General features: G+C 34.4%; 2 protein-coding genes across 2 annotated transcripts; one reads left to right on the top strand and one right to left on the bottom strand.

Annotated features, from left to right (window-relative positions):
• The first annotated feature begins 414 nt into the window (after positions 1-414).
• On the top strand, positions 415-3575 carry LOC145619812 (alpha-galactosidase-like). Its single transcript, XM_081674506.1, has 15 exons — positions 415-623; positions 719-777; positions 880-936; positions 1021-1055; positions 1166-1269; positions 1382-1457; positions 1586-1644; positions 1747-1812; positions 1981-2064; positions 2218-2282; positions 2386-2468; positions 2675-2765; positions 2829-2878; positions 3114-3254; positions 3486-3575. The coding sequence occupies exons 1-15, from the start codon at positions 415-417 to the stop codon at positions 3573-3575; spliced, it is 1269 nt and encodes a 422-aa protein (XP_081530632.1).
• A 1070-nt stretch (positions 3576-4645) lies between these two features.
• LOC145619204 (aspartic proteinase 36-like) lies at positions 4646-9313 on the bottom strand. The gene is made up of 9 exons (XM_081673846.1): positions 8699-9313; positions 7923-8052; positions 7526-7776; positions 7166-7393; positions 6228-6390; positions 5863-6033; positions 5579-5645; positions 5297-5368; positions 4646-5151 (listed from the first exon to the last, which is right to left on the bottom strand). Exons 1-9 carry the CDS (start codon positions 8944-8946, stop codon positions 4994-4996), a joined length of 1488 nt encoding a protein of 495 aa, XP_081529972.1. The 5' UTR covers positions 8947-9313; the 3' UTR covers positions 4646-4993.
• Between the last annotated feature and the right edge of the window lie 1773 nt (positions 9314-11086).

Genomic DNA, 11086 nt, shown 5'->3' with positions numbered 1-11086 from the left:
TAATGTTTATTTTTCTTACATTTTCAAAAAAAATCAAATCTCTTTATCAGCTTGATTTCTTTCCTAAATTACTCTGATTTTGTTTCCAAACTTCAAAATACATTTAGCTTTTTTCCATTTTTGAGCATATTTTGCAAAAGAAAACGATTGCAATTCAAATTACTATTGATACACTCATTTATCTACATATTAATTGTGTTAGAAAAGAATAAGAACATTGATTATTTGTTTCCCATAAAATAATAAAAATCTTGATTTGTTTCCTTACTTTCTGTGATAGAGTTGTTATGTAATTGTATGTGAATTATTGGTGATATTTCCCTTCTTGGATTGAATTGTAATCTCAAGCTCTTCCCCTCTACATGATAAGTACCTAGTGTCTAAGCAACTTTGGCAGAAATGAAAAAACATACCATGGGAGCTTTAAACAGAGAATTATTTCCCTGCAACTTCTGCGCGTTGTTTTTAGGTCTATGTATGATATGGCTGCTGGTAGTGGAAAGAACTGCAAGTGCAGCACATGTGGGTAGTCCTTTTGAAGGTGAACCAGTATCAGAAATGCCGTCTGCCAATTTGAGACGTAGTCTTCTTGACAATGGCCTTGGTCTTACTCCACCAATGGGGTATATATGAATTTCTTCTTACATATCCTTTTCATAAATTTTATGTGAAGTTAGCATTAGAGTTAAATCTGCCATATTTTCTTCTCTGGTTATAGGTGGAATAGCTGGAACCACTTTGGCTGTGATATCAACGAGGTAACAATCAGAGAAACAGGTAACAGTTTTCCTAATTGACAATAATTGCTCACCCTTTGGAAGTACTATGTAAGGTATTCAGTTCGAAGATGAATTGCTTTATTATAAACTTGTCTTGCAGCTGATGCAATTGTGTCAAGCGGCCTAGCAGATCTAGGATATAAATACATAAACCTCGGTAAGTTATATGCTTTATGTGATTTTGTTAGCCTGACTGCTGTTTCTTGTAGTAACTATTCTATCACTTACTGTATTGCACCAGATGATTGTTGGGCAGAGCTTAACAGAGATTCTGAGGTGCTAATTTTGCTTTCATATCGCTTGTTAGTTCATGTTTTTGTTTGACTTGCGCTTTGTCAAATCTTTATCATTCTGTCCTAAAAAGGCTAATTGCACAAATATTCCAGGGGTATTTGGTCCCCAAGCTTTCAGCATTTCCATCAGGAATCGGTGCACTAGTGTATTATGTGCATGTCAAAGGGCTGAAGATCGGTATCTACTCAGATGCAGGGTATATATTCAATAAGTTTTCCATCATATTAGGGATAGTATCGTCTGAATAAATCATTACATTAATCTGAGCAGACTTCAGCTGTGCCCATATTTTTCATTATTTATTTCAGAACTCAGACTTGTAGCAAGACCATGCCAGGATCACTTGGTCATGAAGAGCAAGATGCGAACACCTTTGCATTGTGGGTGAGCTATTTTTTTCTTGATATCTAAGCAAGCAATTTCACTGCAAATGTAAATGAATTGAACGAAGAATGTATCAGTGTTGTGTTCTCAATTGTCATTGATTTTCTTAAAAAAATTTGTCTGATTAGGGTATTGATTACTTGAAATATGATAATTGTGAAAACACCGGGATAAGCGCAAAGGAAAGGTACGTACATCTACCATCAAAATAAATTTTAAGTATATGAAAGATGTATACTGGTGAAATATGTCTTGCTAACACACACTTACACTCTTCAATTGTGTAAAGGTACCCTAAAATGAGTAAGGCCTTACTGAACAGCGGCGGGAAGATATATTACTCCATATGTAATTGGTAAGTTCCTCATCAAAACTTATTCTGTTTCTGCTAAATCATGGGAAAGAACTACAGCATTGCAGCGCATCCAATAATAGACACTTTTGTTTACAATCGAAAATAAAAGTAAACAAGAATATCGATCTTGTAAGAAAATTGTTCATACAGAAACTTGGTGATGAGCAGGGGAGAAGAAGATCCTGCAACATGGGCCCCAAGTATTGGAAACAGTTGGAGAACAACTCTTGATATCCAAGATAAATGGGACAGGTAAAAGGAGAGAATTCCATGTTATGTTTTACTAAGAGCTATATGATTAATACAAAGTATCTAGTTTAGATGTTGAGGTGAAAGTGTATTCTACTTTAACAGCTTATTTGCTTCAGTAACTTATTAATGCTGGAAATTGATCTTGCACTTCAGCATCACTAGTATAGCAGACGAAAATGACAAATGGGCACTATATGCTCGTCCTGGATCATGGAATGGTAAGAGGAGATTAGTCTTGCTGGTTTTTCGATATACACCTCAATACTACTTGTTTATTGGATTCACATACACAAAGATTTAAAAGTGTAATGTCGTCCACAGATCCAGACATGCTTGAAGTGGGCAATGGAGGAATGACAAAGGAGGAGTACCGTTCTCACTATAGCATATGGGCATTAGTAAAAGTACCCAATTCTAACTCCTATTAAGCTACTCGATCAGATTTATATGATACTACCTCTGTTTTATATTATTTGCAACGGTTTGACATAAAGTGCAAGTAGAAAATGTCTAATCGTTGCAAATAATATGATATGGAAGTAGTATATGTCTAGTAATGGCTTCCTAGACCTGTAATAGGGATCCTGATTTCCTGGGTTGGTTTCTGCAGGCTCCTCTGTTGATTGGATGTGATGTGCGATCAATGGATCAGGATACCCTTGAACTGCTGAGTAACAAAGAGGTTATTGCAGTCAATCAAGGTAAGATGAAATGGTGCTATTTATATTATTTTCCCGGATAGATCTGACATATTTATTGATCAGATGAGCTAGGAGTTCAAGGAATTAAGGTTAAGCAGGATGGAAATGATGAGGTAATATATACTCCATCCATAATAAATTGTCACTTCGTTCTTACTCATCATAATATAGGATTTGTCTTATTACTATATATCTATCCTTGTTAATAGTGTCTCCTTTACATCATCCCTTCACCCCTCCATTTGAATGGATTTATGTTTAGAAACATAACTAACAATTTCAAGCTTTCACTTAGTTCATTTTTGCTGGCATGAGAATCTTTAAATTGTGAGCTTATGAAATATTTAGGTGTGGGCTGGTATACTGTCTGGTCAGAGGATAGCTGTCATTCTATGGAATCGGGGATCTTCTCCATCAAATATTACTGCCTCTTGGTCCGATCTTGATCTTCAGCCGGCTACTGTGGTGGATGCCCGGGATTTATGGATGGTGAGTAGGTTTTCAGTATTCTTGTTGCTCTAGTTAGCCGATAAGTTGTTGAATTGTGAATTTTCATTCCTATATAGCTTCTTGATGTTCAAACTACATGATTGTTTTCAGTATTCTTGTTGCTCTAGTTAGCCGATATATTGTTGAATTGTGAATTTTCATTTCTATATAGCTTCTTGATGTTCAAACTACATGATTGATCCTTATACAATAATTGCTTGGAAAATGCAGCATTCGACTCAGTCTGGTGTCAAAGATCAACTATCTGCTCAAGTAGAACCGCATGCTGTTAAAATGTACGTCTTGACACCTAAGACATGATATCATCTTCTGCTGATGGATCAAAAGACAGTCCCAGGGCAAGCAAAACTTCTTGCATCAGTCGCGGGTAGGGAGATAATAAGATAATATGTACTGTCCTAAAATAAATTTCATCATTTAATGTAATAGTTAAGAGAACAAAAACCTATGAAAAAATAGATTAAACATAAGTGATGCTTTCAGACACAGATTACTAGCAACGATAGCAATATGGATATCAATTTGGAGGTGAGGGGGGGGGGGGCCGAAGGGTGAAGGTGAACTTTCATTTTCCGTCCAAATCTCTCCAATAATGAAGGGATTTCATTTATGGAATGGGGAAGAAAAATGGATCCTTCCAATTCCCTCCCCTTTTCTCGTTGCATTAGGTATCCAAACAAAAGATGATGCATCATTCCCTTTCTCTTCTCTTCTTTTCCCTTCATCTTTCTCTATCCAAACATAGTGTTAAGAAATGAGGAGTGCGGTCTCTCACTCTCTCGATCTCCTTTGCTGCCTCATTACTACTCCGTACTCGTTAATCTGAATCTGCTTTTGTATACGACAGTTGCAGTCCCTCATGTAGTCCTGTGTATTATGCTCACTTGGCCGCTGCATGTTGTGCTCGGTTTTATGTCCAAGGGAAGCCTACGAGTATGACATTGCAACCTCAAGTGGAGGTGTGGGCATCAGCTCAAGACCTGATGCTCTGAATATTTATGTACTTGTTAACTTTGTTTCGAGTGAATTAGCCCTCATACAGGCTTATTGAGATTACAATTACCACCTTTCTAAAATGCACGGGTTATTTTATTTTGAGATCGTCTTTGTGTTTTGTTCAACATATATCCTCGCAATATGTGATATTTGAGCTACTGACTGTTGTGCCGAAAACTATTACATGATCAGTTGGTCACTAAAAGACTCATGCAGATAAGTGACTGAGTTAAAGACTTGTTTAGCATTTCTCTTGGTATATGTAGATACACAACCAGTTCAGTTACTTTCCCGTTCGAGTCACTCGATATCAATTTCAACGTACTAATGTTCTTGATAAAAAAAAAATTTGAATACTCTATAAAAATACGGAGTTATACACAAGCATTCAGTATTGAAGCAAAATCACAACTGCAATTGTATGGACATACTTTTGCTATATTATCAACAAATTCACTAAACTAATACTCGTATTGATCGCATGTACAAACCTATAAACACTTCTCCTGGCATTCCAAAAGAAGGGGCTACCTACAATAGTTATCTTAAGAAAAAATGACCAGATAAACTGGAAAACCTAGCTATCTGATGTATAACAATAACTATAATCAGCCCTGCCATTTGCCACAAATAAATAAATGACAAGACTCTATAAATGTGGAAAAAAGGAAGTGTGAGACGAACAGACCAAGAAAAACTGGTATATTTCAATGATTCCGATGTCACATAGACATCAGAGAGACCAGCATTACCAGAACACCGAATAGTATTTCCATGTAAGAAGGATTCATCGATGAAATGCTGCTACTCAGCTGTCCTGTATTCACGTATGTATTTGAATTTGAGCCGGTACTTGTAGAAACATTTACAGACTGAGAACCTGCACAAACACACAAGCAAAGTACAATCCGATATCAAAAATAATGGCATAAAATTCTAACCTCCTTGAGTTGAAGCGAATAAGATTCATATTAAACACTGAGAAATCAATTATCTAAAAAAGGCTGAAAATAATATTCACTTACAATCGTAGTTGACCCATCCAACCCGTTGGTTAGCCAAGTCATATACAACAATTTTGTCTTTTAGAACAAGATCTGCAGAAAAATTAGACAATCCTCATTAAAATGGATAATGACTCGACTTTTAGGGCCAATTACAGATATTAAGACTGCTCTCACTAAAGGGAAGAGCAGAAATCAATAGTTCATTGCAAATCAGGCTAGTTTAACTTGTGGATTTTGTAAAGCAAATAGCTTCTTATAAAAGAGAGATAGCAAAAGTATAATGTCTTAAGAGAAGCTTACCTCCTAAGATTGTCATCCCCTGCCCATCGATTTTCTGAAATCCCATGCACCAAACTGCAGCACCAGCCTGCCACCAATAATTTCACCGTTTTAGTAGTAGTAAACTAAAGCTTTAAATTTATTCAATCTTTAGAGACAGCTTACGAGTATCTTATAGAGCTAATTTCCTCTAGATTACATTATCGGCTATGATGATATGTTGTAAAAACAGGATGGATAACAGTCAGATGTCTTAGACATTAACTACTCTTTCACAACAGAACTAAGGTATAGAGAAAACTTACGATAGAGTTCTGCTCCAATAGATAGTCTCGTGGTTTGAGAACCATGGTCGCACCACCAGCAAAATTTAAGTTGACTTGAGGAAATACATCATCGACACTGGATGTTATCAGATAACATGTGTTTCCCCTAGATAATAAGGGGCGCACAGACTGAGAAACAACAGAAGAGATCTGCAAAAGAAACGTAGAAAGTTTATATTCTGGAACTTCGATTTCTTTGTAATGACAAATGATAAGAAATCCTAGTCTTTTTCAACAGCTAAAGGTCATCCATACTCAAATGCTTGAGAGATTATAGGTTGAACACCATTAACTACCAATTAATTACTAGTTGATAATTGAAATTTAGTACCAATGAAACTTACCGCACTCACGAAAGGATCATAAGCCTCTTCAGCAAGATAAGCCAAGGTTGTTCCAGAATCAATTATCGTTCCAGCATTGGTGGATGTAGTAAACGCTGAAGAATCAATGGCCAGCTTTTGGCCGTTTACAGAAATGCTCTGCATATTTAAATTGTAGTGTGGCCTGCAAGTTCGAATTGAAGTAATCAGAATAGCTCTTACTACAATTTGGTACAATAAAAGTACATGGTTGTATGACATTTCAGATAAACCAAGATAGGCTAAGGCAATAACGTTAAGATATTCATTACGCGCAATAAAGTGTTTTTGACCTTTTTTTCCCGGTATCAGAGGTACATCAGAACTGAGATTTGCACAAAGTTAGCAAATAATTCATCTGTACTTTCTTGATTGTTTTTAGACAAATAACAAACTTAGCACTTAAAAATGGTTAGAGCCTTACAGTATAGGAATTTTATCGTTCCTGAATTCTTTTTCACACAAGAAGAAAAGCAGGAAAAAAGAGAGAGGGGGTGTGTCATAGAAGAAGAATCCCAGCAGAAGAGTAAAAGACAGGTTTTCTTTTTTGATATGCTGAAATAGGTGATTTTTTTTCGGTGTCATCTTTAAGCAGACAGATTCCAGTATCCTAAACGATACCATTAACTAGGTAGAGCATCAAACACTGTCATTAGTTTCTAAACATATTATAATGACGCTTTTAAAACAGCAAGTAAACACAATACAGTAAAATGACTAAGCCTCATCCTAAGTAAATGAAAGCAAACATATTCCACACAAAAGGATAGTGGCCTATAGCCCTTTACAATCATCAGTATGCTTTTGTCAGCTTTTTCTTGTTATTCTTGTATCATTAATTCATTATTATGTTGATGCAAAGCAATGAGGGAAGCAACCAATAGACAGTCGTTAACACTATGAAGAAGAAAGGAACATACATAGATGGTACAAGGGGAGTATAAACCATCCCGGGCTCCACAATACTCCCAAGGACCATTATTCCTCCACCATTATCATCTCCCCTCAAGCAGTGGGAGAATGCTGCTGGTGTAATCCCTTGTGTTGACAATTGCGTGACAACAGACATTGCCTGCTGACCAAACCCGAAAATCCCATCCACTGCTCTATCTGTCTTGGTTAAGTCCCCAGTCTGAGACACACTACAGCTGTTCCACAAATTTAGAAACCAAAATTAGTCAATCTTATTCAACTAAGTTAACATGATTCAACATTTCAGCTATAATTTGTACAGATATTGAAGCCTCATGAACTAGAATGAACAACTCATTGATTCTCACCCAAAGATGACTTTAGCTGAGCTGTTAGAAGATTGAGTGTTCCCAACAATAGTCTCGAGATGCAACAAATCAGATACATAGTAACCCTGAGTTCCACTACCATCACCATACTGAAACTGGTAAGCACAATTGTTTGAGTTGTCACAAAGGGCATCAGCATATTGAGCTCCCATCTTACACCGTTTATCGGAGCAAGAGATTACAGATGATGACGATGAGCTTGATGGGTTGAATTCATTAAGTTGAATGTCCTGTAAAAGACCCATTAGTATTGCACAACAAGAAACTCAAACCTTTCTACTTTAATTTACTTCAAATCATTTGTTTGCTTCATAAGTTATGACACTCAAAATCGAAAAATTAATACAAAGCAATAAACTAAGAAGAGTGACTATACTTGAAGTCCAGTAGTTCCAGGACAACCAGTGCATCCAGTGCAACCAATCCACAAAACATCACTTCCGGTATCAATCTGTACATTGAATTCTTGTGCTGGAGACCCTAGTTGTACCTTTGTATAATATAGCCTAAAAAACAAAATTGTCAAATTTACAAAATTAGAAACTTCACTCCCTACATAAAATTCAATATATTGGTAAGGTGCACAACATAACGACATTAGCGGTTTTATTGTTCGCGTTTTTGGTATTGGACAAGTCCGGTACAACCGGTCGATTGGGGCAGGCTAGTGCCCCGTGCAACAAACATATGGTAGTAGAAATTGGTGAAATTCCAGTCATACATGTTTTTTTAAAAGCAAAAGGAAAATGCAAAAAAAAAGTTGTATGAACAAATTAACATGAAAAAAAAAAGTGATTAAAGCTACCAATATAAGGCCACTAACTATTATAATTGAATTATAAATAAAAAGTTGGCAGATATCAATCATATGATTAAAGCAATAACAATGAAACAGAGCAAAACTTCTACATGAAGTAAAAGGTTCTATCTTTAGAAACAACCAAATAAAGAAACCAACAACATAAATTTAGAAATCATATCAAATCAAATCATATAAAATAAAATAAACCCAATTAAATTCACATCAATTTTCAAAAACCCATCAAAATTCACAACGATTTTCAAAAACCCATCAAAATTCACAACATCAAATCTCAAAAAAAATATTTAAAAAAAAAAAAATTATGATTAACTAGAAATGAGTCAAATTACCCAACACGATAAGGATTGAAGGTTCCGGCAACGGGGAAATCAACAACTCCATTAACTGACTGAAGCGCACGGCCGTGCCGAGCACGGTCGTGCGCTCTAAGTTGACTCACTTCAACTCTATCTTTAAGAGGGATTGCACGGTGAAGATTTAAGGTCGTCGGAAAGTCGCCGGAAACCACCGTCGCCGGCGAAAAAGCGCCGGAAAATATTACCCAGATGCAAATTAATGCGTAAAAGTTCGGATTCATTGCTTTTTGTTGAACTTGATTTTTCTCTCTCTTCTACTCCTACCAAGAACTCAACCAGAATTGGAGGAGAGAGAAAATTTGTAGTGTTAAGAAATTAAATTTATATACTTTATAATTAACAAATTAAATTAAATTATAGTAAAATCAGGGAATGAATTGGGATTTGGGAGTATATATGTGAAATTAATTAATAAATAATTGATTACAAGATCAAAAATTGCATGTTTTTGCAGGATGATTTAGAGAGAGAAAGTAAGACAAAGTTAGAGAGAGAAAGTGAAGAGCAGAGGAAGAAGAAGAAGAAGCAGCCGACTAGGAGAGTTTGGATTACGTTAGCATTTATATGTTCTCTGCTTTTACTTTTTTTTTGTCTTTTTTTTTAAAAAATATTGGTAATTAATTAATATTAATATTTTTTTATAATTTACTTCATAGTTAATTGTAGACCAACATAGTACTATTTGTAATTAAGAGAAAATTCTTTGATCTTCTTATTTGCCTTTATTTTGGGAGGAGATTAAAATTGTTTAAGCTACCTCTTTCGTTGCAATTTCCTTCAACTACCAAATAATTAAAGGCCATGTGCTTAATTTTATGTTATCCTTAGTTTACATTTATGGGAAATTCTATAGAAATTTACATTCTTTTGAATGCCTTAAAATTTGTTTTTTTTTTCTTTTAATTTAATTTGGATTTTTCAAATGAATAATACAAGTATTACTTGTATTAAGGTGTGCAACAAATTTTAAAGTATGTTTTTAATTGTATACCTAATTATCGAATCATTGTATTACAAATACTCTGTATGGATACCTAATAAACATTATTGATCTTATTCTAAGACTATAGATTTCAAATTTTTAAAAAATGGTATGCTATAATTGTTCAATCTATAAAAATAAATTCAAAAATAGTAATTATATTGAAGAGTACGAGTTTCCAAGGTAATTCAAACATAACTTATTTCGTAAAAGTAGGTGAACTATTAACTGTTATGGCCTGTTCACATTTACTTAATTTCAGTTCAGTTCAGTTCAGCTCTTAGGGCCTGTTCACATTTACTTAATTTCAGTTCAGTTCAGTTCAGCTCTAATCAGTTCAGTTCTTCTCCAATCAGTTCAGTTCAGTTCAGTTCAGCTCTTAATTTCCCTCTCTCATAAAATATTCAGTTCAGTTCAGTTCAGCTCCAATCAGTTCAGTTCAGTTCAGCTCAGTTCAGTAAATGTGAATAGGCCCTTGATTTCCCTCTCTCATTAAATATTCATTTCAGCTCAATTCAGTTTAGTTCAATTCAGCTCCAATCAGTTCAGTTCAGTTCAGCTCAGTTCAGTAAATATGAACATGCCCTAATAGTTGTTATAACTTATTAGCTAGTCATTAAAATAATTTATTAAATAATAATTATTGTCTTGTAAAACAGATTGGTCACTCTGTAAAATATAAAAATGGGTAGCGGCAAATGCAACTCTAACTCCCTAAGTATATAAAATATACTTTCGAAAACGTTATACATGGAGTACAAACTTGGAAAAAAACCCAAAAAAAAAACCAAAAAAAACCTCACATAAAATAGTGTAATTTACGTTCGATTTTTTCTCAATCTTTCATATATCAATGGACTATGAGAAATTGTGACTTAGTTTAGAGGTGTTTAAAACTATTCCAACTTACTCATAAATTTAAATAAGATAAGCTAGTTGGTCCATAATATAATTGATTGGGTATGTGGATACAAGTTAAACAAGTAGGAGCCAACTTTGAAAGTTTTGAAACTCAAGAAAATAATCCAAAAAAGTCATTTTTTATAAATGGTCCAAGAAGTCACTTTTATTTAAATTATTGAATTATATATCTCAAAAAAGAGAGAGAGATATATAGATTTAATTTCAAATCCCACAAATTTCACAAGTTAATCATAATTAGAATATGTTAAGATCACCGTATATTTGATTTATTGATCCGATCTGAACTTATTTTTTTCTGATTAGATCTGATTTGAACTTTTTTTAGATCGAATTTGATTTAAACTTTTTGTTTAATTAACTAAATGTTAACCTTTTATGTTTGTTAATCCATGCATAGGCCAAAAAATAAAATACGTATAAAGTATCAAATAATGAAATCTTGTTAGATTTGTATC

Source organism: Chenopodium album, chromosome 27 (genome assembly GCF_948465745.1).
Source record: "Chenopodium album chromosome 27, dcCheAlbu1.1, whole genome shotgun sequence".
In the NCBI taxonomy this organism is placed as follows: domain Eukaryota; kingdom Viridiplantae; phylum Streptophyta; class Magnoliopsida; order Caryophyllales; family Amaranthaceae; genus Chenopodium; species Chenopodium album.
Note: the sequence above shows the minus strand (reverse complement) of the source record. Positions and strands in the feature narration are given on the sequence as shown.